At 42.9% G+C, this 26,299-nt stretch overlaps 1 protein-coding gene across 1 annotated transcript; it reads left to right on the top strand.

Moving 5' to 3' along the window:
* Positions 1-9,593: 9,593 nt before the first annotated feature.
* On the top strand, positions 9,594-22,483 carry TMED7 (transmembrane p24 trafficking protein 7). Its single transcript, XM_039252597.1, has 3 exons — positions 9,594-10,078; positions 14,998-15,243; positions 19,504-22,483. The coding sequence occupies exons 1-3, from the start codon at positions 9,884-9,886 to the stop codon at positions 19,738-19,740; spliced, it is 678 nt and encodes a 225-aa protein (XP_039108528.1). The 5' UTR covers positions 9,594-9,883; the 3' UTR covers positions 19,741-22,483.
* Positions 22,484-26,299: the final 3,816 nt, after the last annotated feature.

Here is a 26,299-nt window from a genome sequence, read left to right on the forward strand (position 1 = left end):
GAAATTGTTAAAAAAATAATACCCACCAGAGTGGATTTGTTGATTCCACCTAGTGTGTAACGTGCACAGACTTCTGGTTGTGGTTAATTCATGGGGTCCAGGGGGGACCTGAGTCTGTTCCCACCCCTAGAATGTTTTGAGTAAGGTGCTGGATATCCTTAAGAAGGTTCCCTTCCGTGATCATATTCCTAGCCTCTCTCGGAGACCTTGGCCATTAACTCTGGAAAAACACACACTTGGAGAAATCGTTTTCATTTTGAGGATTATTAGATGCTAGTGTGCTAATACTAATTCTGGGGACTCCAGACATCACTATGGTTCATCATTCACAGCAGAGGGTTATGGGGCCAAGTAATATAGGATTTTGATTCAAGTCTGCCTCACCTTAAGCCCAGTTGGGTCCAAGATACACTCCACAGTCATTTTCTCAGTTCCTGATTATAGGGTGGGTGAAGCAGTAACAGCTGATAACATTTCCGGGGTGGCTCATGATGCTGAGTAAGGAGTATTGGTAATCAGCAAGAAGCGTCAGATGGAAGATATCAGAGCGCCTTTCCAATATCAAAACACTAAATCAAAGCAATACCGAGGAAAACAGGGAAACCCAGGGTCATTGCTAGAGTTCTGCATAAACACACATGACAACAATAGAATGAGACTATTGCTCAGAGACAGACCAGCATTCTTTTTTCTGTTTAATGTATTTTATATGGCAGTATAATACAGAATAATTTGTAGTTTAGAGGCTCATAGAAGGTGACCTTATCAAAGGATATTCTCACAAGGCTCTTCTCATTTAATACTGTGTTGTCTGCCTCGTTCAACAAGGCTATGGCCAATGCTCTTCTCCAAGTGCCAATGTTAAGCTAAATGACATTGGGGGTTTTTTTGGTTGTTTTTTTTTTTTTTTTTTTTGGTTCTTGCTACCCAATTATACAACACGATATAAAGGACATTGCGTGTTGTAAGCCTTGCCAGTTAAGCACGAGGCAAATGAACAGATTCTCTCAGATTGCTTCCTGCCCAAAACACCCCTCTGGAGCAGTACCTTTGCATTTGTCAATGTCATTTAGGTTTCCAACCATGATATCCCTATGAATAAAAAAGATGCCCAGATCTGATGAAGGATAACCCAGTGAATACAGTTGTTTGAAAATGTCATGCTCTAGAATTCTCGCGTTTTCCAGTAGTTTAAACAAGGTTGCCTTAAGTAACCATAAAAAAGGATAGAACTGGGTTCTGAATGGTGGGTGCTGTATATCCAAACACTTACCATTCTTTTTTTTTTAAATATTTTTTTATTTATTTCTAGGAGAGAGAGAGACAGGGTGAGCAGGGGAGGGTCAGAGAGAGAGGGAGACACAGAATCCGAAGCAGGCTCCAGGCTCTGAGCTGGCAGTCAGCACAGAGCCTGATGCGGGGCTCGAACCCACGAACCGTGAGATCATGACCTAAGTGAAAGTCGGACGCTTAACCGACTAAGCCATCCAGGTGCCCCAACACTTACCATTCTTATTCTTAAATTTTTTTTAAAGTTTAATTTATTTCTGAGAGAGAGAGAGAGAGAGTGCAAGAAAGGGAGGGGCAGAGAGCGAGGGAGACACAAAATCCGAAGCAGGCTCCAGGCTCCGAGCTGTCAGAGCCCCATGCGGGACTCCAACCCACAAACCGAACCGTGAGATCATGACCTAAGAGGAAATTGGACGCTTAACCGACTGAGCCACCCAGGTGCCCCCGCCCAAATCCATTAAGACAACTTTCCAGAAGCTTTGTGATCCATTCACTAACCATTTTTTACCCTAATCTCCATTTTGTTATCCTGGTATCTTTACCAAAGTTTAGCTTAAATATTTCAGCTGTGCTGCCACTGCAAATCCCCAATGAAAAAGGAACAATGTTGGCGGGTTTTTTGGGGTTTTTTTGGTGCCCGGGCAGAAATCTTAGAAAGCCAGCAGCACCCCCTAGTGGCCAGTATATAGTGTTGGTGGAGCCGAAAAAATATAAAGGAACACCTGAAACCGAGAGCCTAGTGTGTTCACAGCGCCCCCTAGCCACTTAACAGGTAGGGCCTCTGCCTCCACCCTGCATTTTGGAGAAAGCAAAATTGTTCTCAGGGAAAGTGGTGTGTTTGTTAGAGTCTCCAACTTCATTTTTTAAAAACACAGTAACATTTTTCATGTGAATTTAAAATAATGGGGTGCCTGGGGACTCAGTCGGTTAAGTGTCCAACATCAGCTCAGGTCATGATCTCAGGGTTCGTAAGTTCGAGCCCCACATCAAGCTCTGTGCTGACAGCTCAGAGCCTGGAGCCTGCTTCAAATTCTGTGTCTCCCTCTCTCTGTGCCCCTCCCCAACACACACTCTGTCTCTCTCTCTCTCTCTCTCTCTCTCTCAAAAGTAAACAAAACATAAAAAATTTTTTTAATACTGTACCATAATATTATGCTCAAAAACTCAACTAGTAACTCCCGCATGTGGAGAAATTTCTTTGGAGGGGGGAGACAGTGCCTTCTGAACACTGACAGTGCGATGGAGTGGATCCCTGGCTTCCACACAGCCCCAGCTTCCACTTCCACCGGTGAGAGTCTAGTGGCTTCTGACTGTCTGTTCTTTCCCTTGACACACACATGTGACTTGCATGATTGGCCAATGTCAGGGTTTGTTTCCCTGTGTTTTTGTCCTTTCCTCACTAGCAAGTAGGCAGTCGCTTCCAGCAACTTTCTGAAGGGGTCACATCAATTTTCAACTTCAAATTTAGTGCCCCCTTGGAAAAATGATACGCTGTCCTGACGGTCCTGAATCCTGGCAGATTCGGGGACTCACAAGGATCTGACTATGTGCCCTTTGTGCCCATCTGTGGATACCTCTTCAAATAGATTAAGGAGCAGCGAAGTATAACGAGGCAGTGTGCCCATTTGACTTTTTCTTAAATTGCACAGATATGAGATAAGCCTTTACCAGGGAGCTGTCTGTGGGGGCTGGGCAAAAATGCGGGATAAGTGTCTGACTTCAGCTCAGGTCATGATCTCACGGTTTGTGAGTTTGAGCCCCGCATCGGGCTCTGTCCTGACAGGTCAGAGCCTGGAGCCTGCTTTGGATTCTGTGTCTCCTTCTCTCTCTGCCTCTCGCCCACTTGTTCTCTGTCTCTCTCTGTCTCTCAAAAATAAATAAGTGTAGACAAAAATTAAAAAATAAATGTCTTCTAGGAAATTGATCCTGCCTTTTAGTTGCTGACTTCCAATGTTTGGGGGAAGGGATCATCTCAAAGCAAAATGTCACAGATGTTGCTAAGGTTATAGTCATATAAATTCAAATGTAAATATAAATATGGTTATAATTACACAGGGAAAACATTGAAGAACCTAAAGAGAAACCTGTTCACCTCAACACTCACTGTGGCTCAGAAGAAGAGGAAGAAGATTAAATCTGAATACTCAATGCCAACTGTTTAAAAGATATTTTCGGTCATGCACAGGAAGTGATCGTTGGTGTAAATGACAGCGATTGTGACATGAGCAGAAGTATCACATTCAAAACTGCATTTCCAGGCACAATTTTATTACCAGGAGCTATAGAGCAGCAAGGTAAGGGAATGTTCTCTGTTTTGCAGAGCTGGGTTTTTTTTGTTCGCTGTTTTAGGCTTTGTCCTATTGTTTCAGGTGAGGCTTTTCAATCACTGCCTGAGCCCTAATTGCCAAGTTGAGAAAAATGTCTATCCGTTCCTTGAACTAAGACCTGGACAGGTCTCCAGCATGTCCTGCGTCACCTCACATTTCACCAGTTGATTCTCCCTCAAACCCCAAGACCTCTACCAAGACCACAGTCCTTCTCCCTGCCCCCCCCAAATCTCCTGGGTGCAATTAGAAAGTAACCATTATGTAAAAGCCTCCCTTTATCAAATTTTAGTTTCCTAAGTGTTATTATCTTCAGCAGGGTATTCCTTTCTTTACACTGCACAGTGGGTTCATTGCAGTGGAAAAAGAAACCTTAATTCCTTTCTGGTGCAGTATAGTCAGTCTCCTTGAGGCTGCACCAGAACCTACTGTTGGTGAGCTCAGGAAGTGTCAAATAATTGAATGATAAGTATTTTAAATGCTTAAATCAGGCACTTAATAAATTGTTACAGGAACTGAAGAGCAACGTTCATGATATTTGGGAAAATTGGCTGGGTTTTTTGTATGGGTATAGAATGCATGATCATTTTTCCCATTTAAAATACCAGCCTGTAGGGCACTTGGATGGCTTAATCAGTTAAGCACCCCACTTCGGCTCAGGTCATGATCTCACAGTTTGTGAGTTCGAGTCCTGCATTAGGCTCTGTGAACCCTGGAGCCTGCTTCAGATTCTGTGTCTCCCTCTCTCTTCCCCTCCCCAGCTTGCACTCTGTCTCTATCTCTCTCAAATATAAGTAAACACTAAAAAAACTTAAAAAATAATAAAATAAAGTAACATAAAATGAAATAAAATAAAATAAAATGAAATAAAATAAAATAAAATAAAATAAAATAAAATAAAATAAAATACTAGCATGTAGATGACCTCTGAAAATACTAGAACAGTCTAGCTGTAGCGCCTAAATTGTTACCCACGTGTTTTCGGGAATACCTTAGACTTAGATAGAGGCACTGCAGTGAAAATGCTGACATTTCTGGTACCCACCCCCATGTGTCAGGGGCTGCCCAAACCATCGTGACCTCTGCATGGGCAAATGCTTCGTTCCAGAGCTTCCCTGATCCGCACATGATGCTGACTCCAAGGAGGTCACAGCAGTGTTCCCCTCCCACACCCCCATTCCTGAGCCCTGCAGTGTGAAACTGCTTTGATTCTATATTTATGTTAGTTTTAATCTGAGTACTTAATCTGAACCTCCTATTGTAACATGCAGACATTAAGAGGAGACCCTCTATCAATAATAAGGGCTCATCAGGGGCACCTGGGTGGCTCAGTAAATTAAGCTTCTGCCTCTTGATCTCAGCTCAGGTCTTTTCAAGCTCAGCACTGGGGTCTGTGCTGAGCATGAAGCCTGCTTAAAAAAAGACTCATAAGAAATGTAACTTTAAACAAAATAGTAGTCTTTGTTGTTGTTTTTTAAAAATATTTATTTCTTGATTTTGAGAGAGGGAGAGAGTGTGTCTGTGAACAGGAGAGGGGGAGAAAAAGAGGGAGACAGAGAATCCCAAACCGGCTCTGAGCTCGGGACTTGATCCCACGAATCGTGAGATCATGACCTGAGTTGAAATCAAGAGTCAGAGGCTTAACCAACTGAGCCAACCAGGCACCATCCCCACCCCACCCCCCACCCCCACCAAATAGTAGTCTTTTGAAGGGGAATTACAGAGTTTCTACTTCATTCCAAGCAGTTTTAAGTGTGTTATTTGGATGTTATGTCCTTCAACCCTCTCAGCCACCTTCAAAATAGGTGTTATTACTTCCCTTTTGTAGATGAAGAAACCGGGCATCAGAAAGGTTAAGTAACTTGGCCCACATTACACCACCCATCCGACATTAGGAAGGAATTTAAGACTATGTAGGCTCAAAGACAGTTTGGGTCAAAGTTTCCATTGCTGTGTTCACTACAACCTGAACAGAGCATAGTTTATTTTTTCCTCCTTATATTTTGCAGTCTCGAGGGAGAGTGTGTACCTGATATAGCGATCATATCAATTTGTGTATTTTATAAAGCTTTTTCACATATGCCTTTGCTGATTCTTAGAATAATTCTGAGAAATGAGGGCAAAACTCAAAATCTGGAACAAAATTGAGTGGATACTTTCTAGATTATGAACACTCCAAGGGCAAGAATCTAGTTATATTCATTTTCTGCCTTTATCTAGAAGGGTAGACTGATTGGCAAAAATAAACACAATTCTTCCTCACATACCCACTTCTCACTTTTGCATATTAATGTTTTCTTTTTTGATTGTGCAATATAACATACAGAAAAGTACATAAAACATATACAAGTTTAATAAGGAATTATAAAATGAAAATAGTAAAATAAAATGAAAATACAGGTCAGGGCTGCCTGGGTGGCTCAGGTGAAGCGTCTGACTTTTGATTTTGGCTCAGGTCATGGTCTCAAGGTTGGTGAGATCGAGCCCTGAGTCTCGCTCTGAGCTGATAGGACGGAGTCTGCTTGGGATTCTCTGTCTCCCTCTCTCTCTGCCTCTCCCCTGCTTGCTCTCTCTCCCTCTCTCTCTCTCTCTCTCAAAATAAAGAAATAAACAATAGAAAACAGCATCCCCTACATCAAGGAGAAGAGTATTGCCAGCGCAAAGGAAGCCTCCCACCTTCCCCATATCATGGTGCTTCTCACTTATTACCCCACCCTCCCCCACGATCCTGACTTTTGAAATAATCATTCCCTTGCTTCCTTGGATAGCTTTACCATATATTAGGGAAAACTGTATCCTTTAGTCTTGACTATTGTCAGTCTTTATATTACCTATGATTTTCTTTTACCCTAGTTTATTTTGCGTTATGCTTATAAGATCCCCCCCATATCCCCATAGTGTCTAGATAACTATAATCTGTTCACTTTTATTGTTATGTAATGTCCCACTTTATGAATATACCCCAAAGGATATTTGGAGTATTTCCCGCTTAGGACTATGACTACACTTTGACTTTAAGTATTTTTATATAAGTATCTTAGTATGCTTGTACAGCAATTTCTCTAAAGCAACTCTGGATCTCCAAATCTTACAATTTAAAAATTGAATAAATTATAATTAATTAAAAAGTTTTTTTATTTGAAAATTTTAAATTACTGACATCCAAGACACTTAAAAATTCATATTGAATACTTCATTTAAATATGAAGTACATTTAAATAAGAGGCACCTGGGTGGCTCAGCTGGTTAAGCATTGGACTTGGGCACAGGTCATGATCTCACAGTTTGTGAATTCAAGCCCCACATCAGTGCTGAAAGCACAAAGCCTGGAACCTGCTTCGGATTCTGGGTCTCCCCCTGTCTCAAAAATGAATAAACATGTAAAACAAAAATAAAGTAACAATAACAATAATAATAACAATAATAAACACATTACATGTTCTATTTGTTTCGTGGGGCCACCATGACAAATTGCCACAAATGTGGTGGACTAAGGCAACAGAAATTTGTTCTCTCAGAGTTGTGGAGGCCAGAAGTTCCTTCTGGAGGCTCTGAGGGAGAATGTTCCAGACCTTTCCCCTAGCTGCTGGTGGCTGTGGGCAATCCTTGGCATCCTTACCTTGTAGACATATCACTCCCATCTCTGCTTTTGACTTTGTGTCACATCTTTCCTAAATGTCTGCGTTTGTGTATTTCTGACGTCCCTCTCTTTTCTTTGATAAGGGCACCAATCACTGAATTTAGGGACCACCCTAGATCCAAGGTGATCTCAATTTAAGATCCTTAGTTACTTCTGCAAAAATACCCTATTTCCGAGTAAGGTCTCGTTCACTGGGATGTGAAGACTTAGACATGTGTTTTTTGGGGGGACACAATTCAACCTACTATACGCATCAACATAAATTACATTCTAAGTGTAAAAGAGCTTCCTATTTATAGTATACATTTTATTTATATATATTAAATATATGTACTTATATATACCTATATGTAGTAGAAAATATAAATTTTCCAAATAAGAATTTAGTGATGAGTGACATTGCTATACATTTTTGTAAATCTCTCTAATATCTAGATTCATAAAAGAAGCTGGGTGCTCATCTGCTTTTACATTCAATCCATTATTTGTTGTTTTAGTTGAAATACATGATGAATAAAAGCCTCATGCCCATAATCTAAGACCCCCTGGGAGGGTTTCAGAGGTCCCCAGGGGGTCTTTGGAGCACACTTTGAGAAGAACTGCTCCAAAGTATACACTTTTTTTAAACTTTTTTTTTAGTGTTTATTTATTTTTGAGACAGACAGGGACAGAGCATGATCGGGGAAGGGGCAGAGAAACAGGGAGCCACAGAATCCGAAGCAGGCTTCAGGCTCTGAGTTGTCAGCACAGAGACAGATGTGGGGCTCGAACCTACAAACCACCAGAACATGACCTGAGCAAGTCGGACACTTAACCCAATAAGCCACCCACGCTTTCCTAAAGTATACACTTTAAAGTAGAGGCAAAGTGGAATTTCTAGGTATATGTATGTTTCTTCTGCTTTAATAGGTAATGGCACACTATCTTTTAAAGTGATTTGTATCACTTCACGTATCCGCTAGCAGTGCATGAGGGATCTTGTTACTCTACATACAGCTCACCAACATCTCGCATTGTTACACTTTTGCCTAACCGGTGGTGTGTCCTTGTGCAAACTCACGAGTCAGAAAATAGAACCCTTCTTTGAAATTCATTCTTCCTTCCAATCACAGACACAAATGATGCTTCTGTTTCCGGTCCAGTTCTCAGGAAAGTTCAATCTCCCCCAGATCTTAGCTCCTTAGAGCTCCTTTCCCCAGTGCCGAGGGTTTGGGCCTCCAAAGGCCACTGGCTGGCCTGCATCTCCCCCGTCATCGATACCCTTCACCCCAACGGGACCTCCGCACCCACCTCCCTCACTTCCCCGGCTGGCTCCTCCCACCGGATCTGTATTTACTTTTCATAAAGCACTCTACCACCCTCTGCTGATCATCTTGAAGTGCACGAGCCTCACCATGGCCATTTATTTAAAAATGGGATGATACCTAATTTGGGTTTTTATGCACAAGAAAATGTATAATTTAATAAATCAACACCTATTATTTTTAATAAATATTACGTACTATTTTTTTAAGCACTCCAACACAAACCAGTGTGTGATCATACGTAAATTACTCAACTTTTTAGATCTTCATTTTCCTTATCAGTGAAACAGGTGTCATAATACCTTCCTTTACGAGAGAAGGATCAAAAGACCTGGGTAATAGGCTTAGCACGGTGCCTACTGATAAGGAGCCCTCAACTGATGTTTATTTTTATTTAACAAAAGCTTACTGAGTGTCTACTATATGATGACCTCTCCCCTGGGTACTCTTTCCAAAGATGAAGATCTTGTAATAATCGTCTGGGTTAGGTAGTATTATCCTCATTTTACAGTTGCGAAGACTGAAGTAGAGAGGTTATGCAACTGGTCCAAGGTCACACAGCCAGTAAGTAGCAGAACAGGGATTAAAAGCTCTGTAGTGTAGGGGTCCCAGAATTCAAGCTCCTGGCTAAACTGCTTCCCCCAAATATTTATTATTTATAAGAAAACTCTCAGCAAGTTGCAAAGTGCTCTACTCCCAGTTATTAGTCCCCTAGGGTAAAGTGCGGTCTTCATCACCCCCTCGGAGGTCCCCAGCGATCAGCTCTCAGGAGAGCAAGAAAGCCTGTAGTTCACGCTCACTGAGCTGTACCTACCCGGCCACAAGCCCTATCTAGACACCGCCTGGACACACCCTTTTTTTCTGGCCCCGCCCCGCCACGCTCACTACGCTGGCCCCGCCCCTCGCCTGTGGCGCCGACGGAGACCACGCTGTCGTCTCGCGAGCTTCCACGTACACACTCCAACGCCTCTCCGCACCGCCCGGGCCGAGTACATCCGGGTTGCTGGAGCAGGTGCCTCAAACCCCGCCCCCTTTTACCAGGCGCGAGCCCCACTTCCGGCCATCTCAGGCCTTTTCCGCCAGTGTTCTGCCGGCTTTCTCTCCGCTTTGTAGGTCGTTCCCGGCCCCAGGCCCCGGTCTCGCCGCACCCCTCGCCCGCTCCCGGCGGCTCGCCGCTCATCGCGAATCTCTCCGCGGCTCGGAGCGACGCTGCCGTGCGTCTTCGCGGGCGGCCCGGACTGAGGCCTGCAGCTCGTGGTGAGTCCGCGCAGACCTGACCCCGCGCCTCCCCGCAGCTCCGTTGAGGCCGCCGCCGTCGCCTCGGGATGCCGGGGCCGGGGTCCGCGCAGCGCAGGGCGGCCGCCGCGGGCCGTTGGAGCTGCACGCTGCTCGCGCTGCTGCTGCTGCTGGTGCCGGGGCCCGGCAGCGCCTCCGAGATCACCTTCGAGCTGCCGGACAATGCCAAGCAGTGTTTCTACGAGGACATCACGCAGGGCACCAAGTGCACCCTCGAGTTCCAGGTACTGCAAGCTCTGAAGGTCCAGGGGCCCCAGCCCCAGTTGCGGGGTCGGGGCTGCAGCCTGCTTGGTGACTCGCTCCTGTCTGGGTTTCTCCACTCTTGGGCTGAGTCAAGAATCGCCTCTAGGTAGCTGCCTTTCCTGTTACAAACCTTGGGCCAGAGCCATTTTAGACCAGATACTAGGATACGGGAGTTCCAGAAATGCTTCCTGTGGCTTTTCCTTCTAGGCTGCAAAACGTTCTTCGTTTTAAGGCCTATTGAACTTTCCCCCCTGAAAGACTGTCCTTTTAAAAAGAAGTTCTTTCTTCCTGTTCTGTAGTGCTCCGTGCCCGGCCCCCTGCTCTCTGATTCACGCCTCCACTTCAATCACTTTTGAAGTCCTGCCAATATCTAATTCTGTCGCTTTTCAGTTTTTTCATTGATGTTAGGATTTTTGCTAAATGCTGTCCCCGTCATAGGAAGAGCTCTCCAGATGAGGCTGGATGACCATCTGCCAAAGGTGTTGAGTGAATAGCTCTGATCAGTGAGAGGCTCCTTTTCTTCTTTGGGATTTTATAGAAAAGAAACTTTAACAGAATGTACTTTCTTAAGTTTGTTACAACAGCCTTTCTTTTTCTTTTTTTTTTTTTGAGAGAACAGGTGTCTCAGTCGGTTAAGTGCCTGACTTGATCTCAGCTCCGGTTGTGATCTTCAGGTTCGTGAGTTTGAGCCCCTTATCAGGCTCCTCGCCATCAGCTTTGGATTCTTTCACTCCCTCTTTCTGCTCCTCCCCTGCTCGCTGTCTCAGAATTAAAAAAAAATTTTTTTTAAGGCAGAAAATTGAAGATAAAAGGTTTGATCTTTGGGATCTACAAGGGCTTCCTGTAGGAAGTGATTTTAGGCTGAACTGTAAAGGATTAGTTTTACATACTTTGTTAAGGAAGGGGGAGTGAGGGAATAGCCTTTGCAAAAGTGATGAGTGACTGGGAATTTGAGGTCCAGTATAGTTGGGAATAAGGAGCCAGAGGAAAGGAGGTCAGGGGCCAGACCATGTGCCTTACTGGCCTAGTTAAGGATTTTAGTTTTTCCTGAGAGTATGGGAAAGCCATCAGAGGGTTGTAAGCAATGCAGTGATATGATCCACGTGTTTTTGGCAGCTGTAAGGATATTCACCTGTGCAGATAGAGAATAGGGTGTTGGAGAATGGCTGTAGGAGACTATTTGAGTGATCCAGGCTTCTAGGGTGGTAGCTTGAAGGAGAAAAGTGAAAGGATTGGAGAGAAGTCAGTAGGTGAAATCAACAGGACCTGTTGATGATTTGGCTTCTGCGAGTGAGGGAAGGTAGGCTCAGGATCACCCTTCGGTTTGTTTAACTTCATGGATTAGAACCAGGGGACAGAAAAGATGGCAGCAGGAATTGTAATATAAAAATGTTGGAGTATGTCAGGAGTTAGCCTCAGACCCTGTGCTTGGTGCCAAGAACACTACCATTACTGTTATGGGCTAAAAAGTTAGCATCCGTTAGGTAGCAGACAGCACACCAAGCATTTCAGGCTTGTTACTTAATTCTCAGGACACCTCAATAGGAAATGGAGCGAGTTCTTACTTCCTTACTAAGGAAGCCAAGGCTTTGGTAGCTTTATACCCAAGGTCATAAAACTAGCAAGTGGCATAATCAGTATGCAGTTGGAGGTTAAATTCTTAACTCCTTTCTTATGTACACTGCCTCCCAAAGGTCAGGAAGACTGACCTTGACCTCAGGGAGCTTACATGGATACATGTAGTCATACAGTGGAGGTATACAGTAGGTACAGTGCTGGGCACAGGGAGAGGGCCCATCCCAAGAAGCGTAGCCAAGTGGCTGTTTGAATTGTGTCTAGAAGAAAGAGGAGCCCCTCTACAAGACGGCAGAGGGGAAAGAACGTCCTAGGCAGGTAGATTGTGTTTGTGAGACTCAGCTTGAGCCCACGCTGGAGTGCAGTGAGTAATAGTGTGGCTTTGTAATTGCGGGTCCAAGGGCTTTCGGTGGGGGGTTGTGCCAGTTTGTCAGCACTGTGGATCGGTGACAGTGAGGTCAATGATTTGTACCTGGTCTTGGTGAGACATCCCCCCTGCTTTGCCCCCCAAAAGGCTGTGGTGTTGAGGCTGGTAATAGAGCAGGGGTATGCCTGAGTGACAGGCAACGTGTAGAACAGTCTGCCAGGCCTCTGTTTTGGGCTCACCGGTTCCAAGGTGTTCCCTGCACACTTGGGTGGTTCCTAGTCCGAGAGTCTGCGTTTGACTGCCATTCTCACAGAGGCAGGACAAAGGATCCCACGCCTCAGCTCCCTGACCCCTTTCTGTTGGACACCTTTAGACTGTGATATTTTATATTCCGTTCTGTTCCTGTCATAAGCTATAGATCTGTAAGCATCGTCGTTTTGGGTCCTGTGATTCTTGAGCAAACAGGAAGTGTTTAACTCGCCACTGTTCATGCAGATGGAAAACAAAAGACCTGTTCTGAGGACTTCTGGCAGTCTGCTGTTTTGGGAACACAGAATAAGAAAGGCGATAAAAGAGGTGTGGAGGCCACCTTGAGGAGATGCAGGGGAGTGGATGGCAGCGTTAACAGGTTGGGGTTTTACTGTAGGCCCCAGGAATTATCACCAGGTTTTTGGTTTTTTTAATGTTTTTAAAATTTATTTCTGAGAGAGAGAGACAGCGTGAGCAGGGGAGGGTCAGAGAGAGAGGGAGACACAGAATCTGAAACAGACTCCAGGCTCTGAGCTGGCTGTCAGCACAGAGGCCAATGCGGGGCTCGAACCCACGAACTGTGAGATCATGACCTGAGCCGAAGTCGGATGCTTAACCGACTGAGCCACCCAGGGCCCCAGTTATCACCAGGTTTTAAGCAAATGGGGGATGTGGAGGCTAGGTCTCCCCATCCCCCCCCCCAGAAGACATGTGGGGAGGGGCGGCTCTACTGGCCTCTGGTGAATGGAAACCTGAGAGGCCGCTAAATGTGCCATAGGGCCCAGGGCCACGCAGTCCCCCCCCCCCTGCAAAAAATTATCCAGCCCTAAATTCACTGAGGCCGAGGACCCTGGGTTTCGAGAGAAGGGAGACTGGGTTGTGGGAAGACCTTTTAGGAAGTTGTGGCCTCAATCCTGTCTAGACCTTGGATTAGAAATGGAAGAGATGGGATGAATTTGAGGGAGAGAGATCTCTGTGACTAACTGGACAAGTAGGGAGACTTCGTTTGAAACGATGCCCAGTTTCCACTTTACGGGGCCAGACAGATGGTAAAGGGGCACTTTTTACCTAAAATAAGATGATTTGCTTGGAGGTTTGCTGGAGGAAGCGCGGCATGGCCATCAGTTCTGGTCCTGTTCAGTTTTGTGCATATTGGACCCTTCACAGTACAGCGGCCATGTGTGAAGAATAAGGTACATAAAAACGGAGTCATGACTTCACCTCTAGGAAAGGGTGTTGAGATTTGGAGGAGCGGTGAATGCCCAGTTGATAAGACTTTTTAAGTCGACACATCATGTGTATGTTAATTTTACATATTTGTACAGTTGCCCAAGTACATAATTATATTTCATTTTATTATCAAAATGATCTTGTAACATAGTTCAGTTATTCATCGTATTTCCTAAGTGACAAAAGGTTGCATTAGCAGCTGATCCTTCTTTGAAGTGCGAGGTTTGATCTCTATTCTCCGGATCTGGAATGGCACTATTCTGCTCAGCAGGAGGATTGACGCTTGAAAGTACAGGCTTGTGCCACCCGCTCCCGTGGGGGTTGGGAACCCTCAAGCCCATGTCTCTTCCTCCCTCCTTTCCCAGTTTTTTAGTCTGCACCCTTTGTTTCTTATGTCTCCCTCCCTCTTTCTCCCACTTCTTTGTCCTCTGAGGAGGCCTTTCTCCTCTTTCATCTTTTTCTCCTTTTCTCTCTTATTATGCTTGTCTAGCTACCTCAGGAAGAATCCCCCCCCCCCCGCTTCATTTGTACAACCCAAATGGGCCTTTGGATTCTAACTGATTAAGCATAAGCCCTTGAAAATAACTCCAAAATCCTTTTCAGAATATTTCATTTACCCTCCCTGGCTTTCCTTTCAAATATGCCTGCCCTTAAACACAAGCTTCCAGATGAGCAAAAGATTTGTTTGCTTCTGCTTTCTTTTTGTTTCAATCACAAGTGTATAAAGAGTATAGTTTAATCATTGATATTTCTGTGGGAAACAAATGTGTAAAATGGGGGTACTCTTAGACTAAGTAGCCCACAGGCCTGTTCAGTTCATAATGCTGTTCACAACAAAAGGTGTATCAAATTCCATATAACTGACCTAGAGAAGAACTTAGGAAACAAACCTAAATTTGGTATTAAAATGAATTTAAGTTCTATGATAGAAATAGGCCTGTGGTGTCATGCTAAGGACCAGTCTGCACTGTGCCATCCATAAGTGTGCTTGTATGGTGCTGATAGGAAACGGGAGAAAATTTAGGGAAGGGAGATTCTTCATGGCAGTGAGTATAAGGGTCAGGAGTGTGACTTTGGAGTTCAGATTCTGTCTCTGCCTTTTACTAGATGAGCAGTCTTGGGTAGGTTACTTAACTCAGTTTCTCAGTTTGTCCAGTGGAGGGCACAAACCCTCTTGTAGGTTTGTTCGAAGATTCAAGTGATTTAATAAGAGACCTGCGTTAATTAGAACAGTTGTTTGGCTGGTTAGGTAGTTCCTCGCTCCCATTGTGAGGAAATTTGTTCAGTTCCTGTAAATCTTGCGTTGAACTGAAATCTGTCCCCCAGATTCCATCCACTGCTAGAAATAAAAGAAACGTGAAATTGCCTGTGACAGTAGAAGTCCATTGCTGATAGTATTACCATTTTAACAGGAAATCTGGTTACTCTCTCAGACTCATGAGCTGCAGTGATCTCTTCCTTTTTTCTCTGTCTTCATAGGTGATTACTGGTGGACACTATGATGTAGACTGTCGATTAGAAGACCCTGATGGTAACGTGTTGTACAAAGAGATGAAGAAACAGTATGATAGTTTTACCTTCACAGCCTCCAAAAACGGGACATACAAATTTTGTTTCAGCAATGAATTTTCCACTTTCACACACAAAACTGTCTACTTTGATTTTCAAGTTGGAGAAGACCCGCCTTTGTTTCCTAGTGAGAACCGAGTCAGTGCTCTTACCCAGGTAAATGAAAAGCGATATAATGGTGTGTTTAAAGGGAGGGAAAGCATAATTTCCTATGCATTCACCCACTGATGAACACAGAGCTTTGAGACTTTCACACAGTCTTTAAGATCTGTCTTAATTCTTAAAGTAGATGAGATCTTTCACAGAGAACTTGAGACGTTTTTGGTGGAGACCACTGTTAAAGGATTTGATGAACTTTTAAGTGTAGGGAGGAGGATCCATTCAGTGGGAAAGGAAATTTAGGAAGACTGAACAATGCTCCAGCGTTCTGAAGCGTTTTTTTGTAGTTTGTGAGGAATATGACTGCCATAACCCGGCAGGTTGGTATAACCAGAAACAATGGGATGTCTTAATTAATATATTAATTATATCAGTGGTAAGCCATCTAACAAAAATAGTTAAGGAAGGTAAGTTGGACTTTATGTTGAAGAAGAGCTAAACGAGAGAACGAGAAGGAAAGAAATTGAATGTCCGTGGACAGATGCTGCTCACGTGGCAAGAAGGGCCATTTTAGTTCCAGCTTAAGCATCGTATGAGCTTAGATCTTATCTAAGAGATACTCAGGTGTCTGAAGGAATGACTTCCTATCTATTTAAGCCCTGAAAGTGGTAATTCATTGTTCCCAGGTTCTAGTTAGGTTGTTGGCCAAAGTCATGTGGTTACAGAGGCCATTTTTATATTTTTTATTTGTTATTTAAAAATTTTTTTAATGTTTATTTTTAATATTTGTTTTATTTTTATTTTTTAATATGCTTTATTGTCAAATTGACTAACATACGGTGTGTAAAGTGCGCTCTGGATTTTTGGGGTAGGTTCCCGTGGTTCATCGCTTTCATGCAACACCCAGCACTCATCCCAACAAGTGTCCTCCTCAGTAATAACATGCGGGAGCCTTAATTCATAATCCTACTGGGAGCATTCACAGCATGTATTCAAACACACTTACTTTTGGAAATGTTCTCTTATTTTACCATGCTGTGTGAATGGAGCTTTGCCTTGTGAAAAGGTTTTCCTCTGGGGCCCTTTGTAACTGAAGCTTCGTGAATTTTAATTTGGATAAGAAGGTAGCTTGCTCTACAAACCAAGTAGGTAAATATAACACTTGAGTGGTAATAAAGCAGTTAGTAGCCGTCAATCTCCTTTATTCATATCACATTTTTTATCTTTTCTCAGTCTAATTTTCCTACTTTTGAAAAGCTCATGAGTCCCTCATACCTCCTGTGTACAACACAGTTGTACACATCTTAAAGTAGATAAACGTAGCTGGTGGTAAATGCAGAATAAGTTATAGAGTTTTAGTAAGTCACCATTTTTCACCTGTTAATGAAATGATGGATCTGGAGTGGACAGTGTTACCAGTCACTGCTGGCTAGTCACTGTGAAAAGCTGGGGGAGAGTTGTTCCGTGGCTGGGTCACACTGGTGGTGCCAAATCTAATGGCCATTTCCAGATGGAGAGAGAACTAGGCCTTGTGCGTGTTCTGGTAATACGCATTAATGAAGTGCACAACATTGCCGAGGAGGTGTTCCCACCCAGAACTTGACCTCTGAATTTCTTCAAATCTTGCCCCAACTACTGATTTATAGTAGTATAGTGGAGGAACACCATGGAGATATGGTCACGACGTCCAGGAAGTTGGAAATGAACCAGGACAGAGGACCCAGATTCCTCAGCAAGTGGGAAGGGAAGGCAGGAAGAGAACCAAAAGATTCAAGAACCCTTGAAAGACCCCTCAGCCAGACAGTTGGGGTCGAAGCTGTTTGGATTCTGACTTAGAAACAACTTTTGAGATACTTGGGGAAATTTGAATACTGAATTTATATTGAAAACGCTAAGGAACTTTTTTTCAATTGTGTTACATGTGCTAATGCTACCAGGGTTCTGGTTTTTAGTGTAGTGTTGTTGCCTTTTAGAAATGAATGTAAAGAATAAAAGTATATCTGAAATGATAACAGATAAGGCAGTTGCCTTAAATTAATTGGTGTGGGGAGAAAATAGTGAGGAATGTGTACCGGTGAAGCAAGGTTACCCACGTGTTAATTATTGACCTGGGGATTCACTGTACTATGCTCTTTGGAATATGAACTTTTTGAACGTGAACTTAAATAGAAACATTTCTCTTTAGAAGATGTAGGCAAAAAAGGGAAACATCTCAAAAATGATACGAATTCATGCAGCTAGTCCCTTTATTTCTGTGATGTTCTTTCCTCCAGCACTTCTTAATCCTTACTCCGTGTCGGGCTTTGAGGAATCCTTAAACATGCTGAATTTGTGTCAGATCCTTGCTTTTATGCACACTTCCCAGGGTTAGCCTCCGTCCCACATTGAGAATGCGTGAGAGGTAGATATAGCCTAGAACCATCTCCGTAGCCTCCTACCACAAATTAGAAATCATTCATTTTAGCACACTTTTCCTAATCTGAATCTTAGGGGCCTCAACAAAACAAGAACAGCAAAAACATTTGACTTTATATCTAATAGGTACATGCAATTTGAGGCCCACATAATTTCTCACACTTTTTAGAAGCAACTTTAAATGGAATATTTTTATAAATGATTTCTTTCCTGCTTACTTTGGCAGAAACTTTATTAAATGTGTGAATTCTTTTCTAGTATCTCTATTCCTTCACGGAAAAAAAAAGTCCAGAATATTTTGAGAGATTCTGTGGACTTATTAGTGAAAGGAGGAAAGAAGTTGTAAAAGTCATAACCACTTTGGAAGAGAGGAGTCCAGATAACTTTGTGACACGCAGGTATTGTAGTGACGGAGATGGCTTGACAGTTTTGGGGTCCAAAAGGAGAGAGAGGAGCAGAAACGGAAATTGGAAGGTAGCTAAGATAAGCCTGATTTATTGGAGAATTTTCCAGAATACAGGAAAGTAGTAATGTTCATCACCTTCCTCCCCCTGCTTCCCGTACTCTGTGGCCCTCATCACTGTCCTGTATCATATTTTTCCTTTGTCTGGCGTGCACAGTATAGGTCAGCAGTTCCTCCCTTAGTGAGAAGGGGGAAAACCCCTTAGGTTGTTTTTAGAATTTTTTTTTTTTAACATTTATTTATTTTTGAGAGACAGGAGGGGAGGGAAGAGAGAGAGGGAGACACAGAATCTGAAACAGGCTTCAGGCTCCGAGCTGTCAGCCCAGGGCTCGAACTCAAGAACCGCAAGATCTTGACCTGAGCTGAAGTTGGCCGCTTACCTGACTGAGCCACCTAGGCGCCCCTAAAATTCTTAATACGTGGTTTGTGATGTAGAAGAAGATAATATAATAACCGTGCATGTATTTCATCCCTAGGAGTAAGTTTTTTGTTTTTTTTTTTTAATTTCTTTTACCGTTTATTTATTTTTGAGACCGAGAGAGACAGAGCATGAGCTGGGAGGGGCAGAGAGAGAGGGAGACACAGAATCTGAAACAGGCTCCAGGCCCTGAGCTGTCAGCACAGAGCCCAATGCAGGGCTCGAACGCATGGACCACAAGATCATGACCTGAGCCGAAGTTGGACGCTTCACCAACTGAGCCACCCAGGCGCCCCTAACAATAGAAAAATATTAAACTCTGCTGTACAGACAAAAAAATTAGACTCTTAACCCTTCTCAAAGCAGAAAGTGTGATGAATATATAGAAAGGTAAGGTGTCCTGAGATGCAGGCTCGCAAGCGGATTACACAGTGAAACTGAACTTCCTCCCATTGAGAACATATGTATTGGTTGCCTGGCAGGAGGGAGGAGACATGTGTAGCAAATAGATAAATTAAAGAAAGACACTGATGCTCCGACCTATCACTTTCAGACTCGACTGCTTTTAAAATGGTTAACTTTGTGTCAACACTTGGTTTATTTTTGTGTATCTCTGGATTTTGGTTTGTACTCCTTACTGATCACATTTTCTGACCAGCCATTCTCTTCCCCCTAATTCATCCTCTTGGAGGGGCCTGACCTTGAAGTTCTGTAACCAGCTACCATAACCGATCAGTATTTCTGATCCTGTCAGCGTAGTGTTCCCTCTGTCATGTTACAGGTGCCCCCGCTGACTCCAGTGTGGGGCCCGCCGCTGCCTCGCCGGGTCTGCGGCCTCCCCACTTGTCTTGGCGGGAGTGGATACAAGGGCCGGTCGCATTGCCAGAGCTACTGACGTCCGTGAGCGAGTGCCAGTCTAGTGGCTGCTCATCAAATGAGTTGTTGAGATCTAATTGAAAGGTGAATGTGCTAGATAGTGCCAAAAGTGCCCCTCGGACTAACTGCACCTGTTTCTCTTTAGATGGAGTCTGCCTGTGTGTCAATTCACGAAGCTCTGAAGTCTGTCATCGACTATCAGACTCATTTCCGCTTGAGAGAAGCCCAAGGGCGAAGCCGAGCTGAAGACCTGAACACAAGAGTGGCCTATTGGTCAGTAGGAGAAGCCCTCATTCTCCTGGTGGTTAGCATAGGGCAGGTATTTCTTCTGAAGAGCTTTTTCTCAGATAAAAGAACCACCACAACTCGCGTTGGATCATAACCGTGTTCTGCGAGTCAATGCACCATTTGCCACCATAATATTGCTGTCCTCTGGTTAATTTTAGGTACTGAAGAACTTAATATTGGCAACATTTTTAAACCTTACTCATACACTTGTTGGGGGGGATGTACAGCGCATATCCCCAAACTGTGGAAAGGACACCTTTTTTAATTTGTAAAGGTAGAAAAACTTCGGAACTTATTTTGGGCTCTTCGTGTTAAATATTCAGCACCAATGATCTTTTCTTGGTTGTTTATATCTTCGCACACTAACCTTTGGTATTTTGATTCCTTTTAGTCGTTTAAAAAGTACTTTTCTTATAGGTAGTGGATATTTTAAAAACCTTCCATTTAATGTCTTTGTGTTGTGGAGGAAGAAAATTGCCTTTTAATTGTTTTGTTTTTCAGAAAACCAAATGTGATTAATTGGACCAGGCCCTCATCTGCAATGTTTAATTTGGGCGTGGGGTGAGGGGAGGAGCCACTGTGGAAATGTTAGTTAATACTGATATAATTTTAAATTGATGGATCATGGTATAATTTATTTCCTACTAGCTTGGAAACTGTCAGACTTACATTTTTTGTCTTCATTCTGTGATTTATAAGCCGATACGTTCTTTCTTCTGTGAAGACGTTCTTACCACAGAGAAAAAAGTAGGTTTCAAAGACGTCACAGAGTTTATACAGGCCTTAAGAATCAGACCGTTAAAACAGGTAGCATAATTACGGAATAACCTAAGATTCAACATAGGGAGGCAAATGAAATGAGAAAAGTTTGAGTGAGTCATCTGCACACATTACATTTTCAGTGCTTTTATAAAGAAAAAAGTTGATCTGTTTTGCTTTAACATTTTGATTGGCTGGTTCTTGCCCTAATGTGGCTTCAGCGTCTGAGCCATTCCCGACTTAAATTGACCGTTGTCACATTTGTATTGTAAAAGTGCCATTTATCTTATCCTGAGGGTGTGCTGCACTGAGAAGTTAATTTCTTTGGGTTTTATGCTTTCTTTTTTCTTGTGTATTTTGGGTTTGTTTTTTGTCTTGCACATGTAATTTGTACATTTCTGGTTAGCGACCCTAAGACGATTTAAAACTTCAGAATGCTGTGTGTTTCTTATTTGATAATCTTCATTGATTGATCTGCATTTAATGAACATTAAACAGTGCATATCCTATATGCTATAGGGTTTAGACTGTGTTTGTATTTTATAACTCGTATAGACTGAGCTGATTGAAATAAGATTTTGTTGAGGTGTTCCGGAATAGAATACAAGACACATGCAAAACTGTGTAGGTGTTTCAAGCTTTTCTGCTGTTTAAAAAAAAAACTTTTCACAGCTGCTTTTTGCCACGCCTCCCCCCCCCCAGAGTGAGGAGTGCTGAACAAGACTGTCCCCTAAAACGCTAATTGGATGGCAGTTCTAGTCACTTAACCACTGTGGTCTAGACGTTAACTCTTAATGTGAAGCTGTCTTTAAACGTTTTCAAAAAGTAGACCCTCTTCTGCACCGTAAGAGCAAAACAAATTCAGAGGTGTCATGCTTGCTAATTTCAGATGCTACAGCGCAGTGAGGGATGAACACGTTTCTACCCCTTTCATTCTCAAATCCTTGAAGACCAAATAGCTACTCTTGAAGTTATTCAGCAGTGGACTTAGGAACTGAAGTTGACGATTTTGCGCATGTATCTCTGGGTTCCTGTATTGGGACTGTCCCACGGCTTTCCTACGTGTCCCTGCGTATGAAACACTAGTGATAACGTGATTGATACGCGTGGGCGTGCGTTATATGTCCTTCTCCGCTTGCCTGTCTGCTCCGTCCTGTTCCGATACCGACACCATAATTAATCCCTGTCAGGCATCATCAGTGAGCCCCGTTTGGCTTTAGATAAGGCAGTTATTCAGTCTGCGCCTACCAGAACCGTGTGATACTAGACGATTACTACAAATAGCTTTTGGTGAAACTGTCCAGCTGTCTTGAAATTTTTGAAGTCACTGCTGTTTCCTGTTGTAGAAAATAGCACAGGTGTAGTTGAGTCTGTCTGGAAGCTTTTCAAGTTTGACGGCTGTCTGTACTCCACTGGCTGTGTATGTCAAAATTAGAAAATACCTATCTATCCAGACCCAAACATTTAGGGACTTCTTTTTTCTTCCTCCTGCCATATAATTTGTAGCGGATCTCGTTTCTTTAATCTTTTCATGACTTGTTGGAACAGTTTGAATTTCCCAAATATTTATGTTTAGACATATGACTCAGAGTATATATTTAACATCCCTAGCTGTATATATTTTTAAAGTAAAATAAGTAATAGGAAGGAACTTGATACACAAGTTTATTACTAAAATATCAACTGTGTGAAGATCCAATTTAAGATATTACTTTCCTTATTCATTGAAACATGGTTTTTTCTATTGAAGACAAACGGTTTGTGGTTCACAGCCCTCATCCTGGCTTGATGATAATCAACTTTGAAAATACAGTGACCCGAAGAGCGGTTTTATTCTCTGGAGGATCTCATTTAAATCTCTGTACATCCATTTTTGCTTCAGTTTGTGTAAAATTTGCAGTTCTATAGGACAAAGCAGAGCCTGTGACTATTGTTTTCAGAAGTTAAACAAGTTAATATATAAATAATTCAAAGGGGGTTTTCATTTACTATTGAAAAGAAAAATTTCTCTAAACACGTGTTGGTCCTGCAGGATTGCACCAATCAATTCTTGTAGAATAAAAACTCTTTCAACAAACCGACTTCACTTGTTTCTGTCAGGATTTGTGTTTTTAAAGCTCCTTGAAAACTTGCCGCTTGGAATAATACAGTTTGTAGCGAGAGAATGATTTTTATTGGGTATTTCGTCTAAACATATCAGGGACTAGCCAAGAAAGAATAATAAAGAAGAGGAATACCACCTCTAAAGTACCTCATTTTAAATCTTTGCATTTTCTCACCAAATGTTTCCGGTGAAAGGGAGTCAAGTCCTCAGGTCCCTAAAAAAGCTCGGTTTTTAAGTAAATTAACCTTAGGTTGTATACCAGCTGTGCTCAATTTTTTCTTTCCCCTCATAATGTAATCACAGGGGACATTTGGGTTCCTGGGCAAGATGCTACAAAAGTAGCAGAAACATAGCAGTAAACAGAGGTTGGTATTTACTGAACGCTTCCCCTGGGCCCAGGTGCTGCGCTAAGCATTTTACTTCCATGGACACATTTCATCTTAGCGATAGTCGTGTGCACCAAGGATTTTCTTCCCATTTCACAGACAAAATGGTGAAGGCATTGAAAGGTTAAGAAACTTCCCCGTATCTCAGTATTACTAGCACAGTCTGAGCGTGAAGCAGGGTGCTCTGGCCCCGGGGGGTCTTCTCCTGCACTACCGTGCATTACTGCCCGACATACACCAGCTAAGGAGAGACCTCGGATGGCTTAGCTCTCTTGGTTTTAGTATAGCTCAAAAGCAGTTCGGGGCTTTGGTTCTGGACTCACAGCCAAGTTCAAATTATAGTTGTGTGACCTCACACAAGTGATTTTAACTGTATTTGCATCTTCACCTGTCACTAAGGTAGTAGCTGCTATAAAGAGAATAAAATGAAATGTTTATGAAACAGAATCAGTGCCCACCATATACAAGCACACTTAATAAATGCTGTATTTTCCTCAGTGGTCCAGTTCTAGTCTCTTGATCTTCCTGTAGTTTCTGAAGTTCTTGCTGCAGCCTCTGTTCTTATGGCTCTTAAGTAATAGGTAAGAGGAACGTGAAAGGGTTTATCATTAGCGTAACAGTCTGCTAGAATCCTAGTTTCAAGAATGAGCAAGGTACTGTGACCACCAGGAACGTACCTTAGTTGGGGGAGACAGGGTAGCTCTTTAAGCAGCTCATGTTATGTAAATAGTGAAGTGGAATGGACTCCGAGAATCAAGGCATTTCAAGGTAAAAAGAATATAAATAGAAGAAAAATAATCTATAGATCAAAACATTTACTTCCCACGGAGTTTAACTCTGTCTCCCCACTGGGGAAGCTCACGGTTGTCTAGGTAGGCCAGTGATTATGTGGAATAATCTCCAATTCAGAAATACATGGACTATTGGCCAGTCCCCATTGCTACATACTGAAAAGAAAAACCACGTTTTTTAACTTTGTTAGTAATAGAAGTGATGTTTGGTCTAACTTCTCATGGTTATTTCCGAATTCTGGAATAAAGTACCAGGATGTTATCCTAAACCACCAAATGTGCCGTTTTTCCGTCCACATTTCTCCCCAATATATTATTAGAAATCCTATTACTCGCTTAAGTCAAGATCTACTGGAAGTAACACTGGTCTGTCACAATCTGTTTTTAATTAATAATGATTATTACTCCTTTAAAGAGAAAAGACCGCAAAAGAATTTGAGAAATAATGGCTCAAAGAATAAAATCCACTCCTCCCACCATCCACTTAAGACTATTTCAGTTATTTTAAACATATAAAAATATATATATATATACACACACTTACATGTTTATTTTTGAGCGAGCTCAAGTTGGGAAGGCACAGAGAGGGGGACAGAGGATCCAAAGAAGGATCTGCACTGACAGGAGCAATCCCAACATGGGGCTCAAACTCCCAAACCGCAAGATCATGACCTGAGCCAAAGTTGGACGCTCAACCAACGGAGCCACCCAGGTGTCTCTATATTTTAAGAATTGGTATTCTGTTGTCTGTAACAAAATTTTAAACTTAAAATGGTAAAATCGGACATAATATAGGAGTTATTAGGGGTGCGTGGGTAGCACAGTAGGTTAAGTGACTCTTGATTTTGGCTCAGGCCGTGATCTCATATTCATAGAGTCGAGCCCCTCGTCTGGCTCAGTGCTGACAGTGCAGAGCCTGCTTCGGATTCTCTCTCTCTGCCTCTCTCTCAAAATAAATGACCTTAAAAAAATAGAAAGAAGCCTGCTCTTAAAAAAAAGTTACGGGGCGCTTGGGTGGCTCAGTCGGTTAAGCGTCCGACTTCGGCTCAGCTCATGATCTCATGGTTTATGGGTTCGAGCCCCGCGTCGGGCTCTGTGCTGACAGCTCAGAGCCTGGAGCCTGCTTTGGATTCTGCCTCCCTCTCTCTCTGCCTCTCCCCTGCTCATGCTGTCTCTCTCTCTCTCTCAGAAATAAAGCCTAAAAAAAAAAGTTACTAGATGTATATAAAGAGAAATAATGTACTGCACACAATCATAACACCAATGCTCAGGTTAAATGCCATATTGCCAACACCCTCGAGGCTTTCGGGTATCCTTCCCTGATCACATCCCTAAATTCCCCCACTAGAGATAAGCAAGATTATGGTAATGAAAATAATTTTCAGGGCATGTGGGTGGCTCTGTTGAGTGTCCCGACTCAATTTCGGCTCAGCTCATGATCCCAAGGTCATGGGATCAAGCCCTACATCAGGCTCCATGCTGAGCACGCACTCTCAAAAAACTAAAAATAAAACAGCATACTTTTATTATCTCACTGTATCTGTCCACAGCTTAGCATGGCCCTTAGGTTCACAAGACTGCATCAAGTACTCACCTGGACTGTGTTCTCAGCTGGAGCCTGGGGTCCTCTTCCAAAACTCAGATGGTTGACAAAATTCAGCTCCTAGCAGCCCTCCACCACTAGAGGCTGCCTCTCCAGATCCTGTCTCCACTGTGTGCTTCCTCTAGGCCAGTAAGAGAAACTCTACAACTTTGAGTCTCTTTCAGAAAAGGCGAGACAGGACGCACCTGATTAGGTCACAACCACCCAGAATAAGCTCCCCTTTGACTAACTCAAAGCCAGCAGTATAGAGATATTAACTGTATCTTCAAAATCATTTTACCTTTGCCCTATTCTGTTAGGAAGAAGCAAGTTCTATATTTTGCCCTCAGAAAAGTATGGATCTGGGGGTGGGGAGGGAGTGCACAGGCTGTCCCAGAGTTGTGCGTACCACAAGCTCCATACTCGAGTGCAGATATCTAGTTGACTTACTCATTAATTTCAAAGAATACTCTGATCTCATTAATACTTGTAATTTGACCCACCGATATTATGTGGGGCTTTTAGTTCTTCATGTTCAAACATAGCTTTTTAAGTTATAATTGCATTGGGGCGCCTGGGTGGCTTAGTCGGTTAAGCGTCCGACTTTCGCTTGGGTCATGATCTTGCGGTTCGTGGGTTCGAGCCCCGCGTCGGGCTCTGTGCTGACTGCCAGCTCAGAGCCTGGAGCCTATTTCGGAGTCTGTGTCTCCCTCTCTCTCTGACCCTCCCCTGCTCATGCTGTCTCTATCTCTCTCCTAGAAATAAATAAAACATTAAAAAAAAATTAAGTTATAATTGCATTATTATTAGGGAATATGTTCTCTGTGATTTAAATTCTTTGACATTGGTTAACAATCGTCTTATGACTCCATTTACCTCCCACTCAACTTATATGTTGTCATGTATTTTGTATCTCTTTATTTTGTTTTATTTTTTTAATGTTTTTTTTTTTTTTTGAGAGAGCGAGCGAGCAAGGGAGGGGCAGAGAGAGAGAGAGGGAGACACAGAATCTGAAGCAGGCTCCAGGCTCT

Source organism: Hyaena hyaena, unplaced genomic scaffold (assembly GCF_003009895.1).
Source record: "Hyaena hyaena isolate Hyena2069 unplaced genomic scaffold, ASM300989v1 scaffold_431, whole genome shotgun sequence".
In the NCBI taxonomy this organism is placed as follows: Eukaryota; Metazoa; Chordata; class Mammalia; order Carnivora; family Hyaenidae; genus Hyaena; species Hyaena hyaena.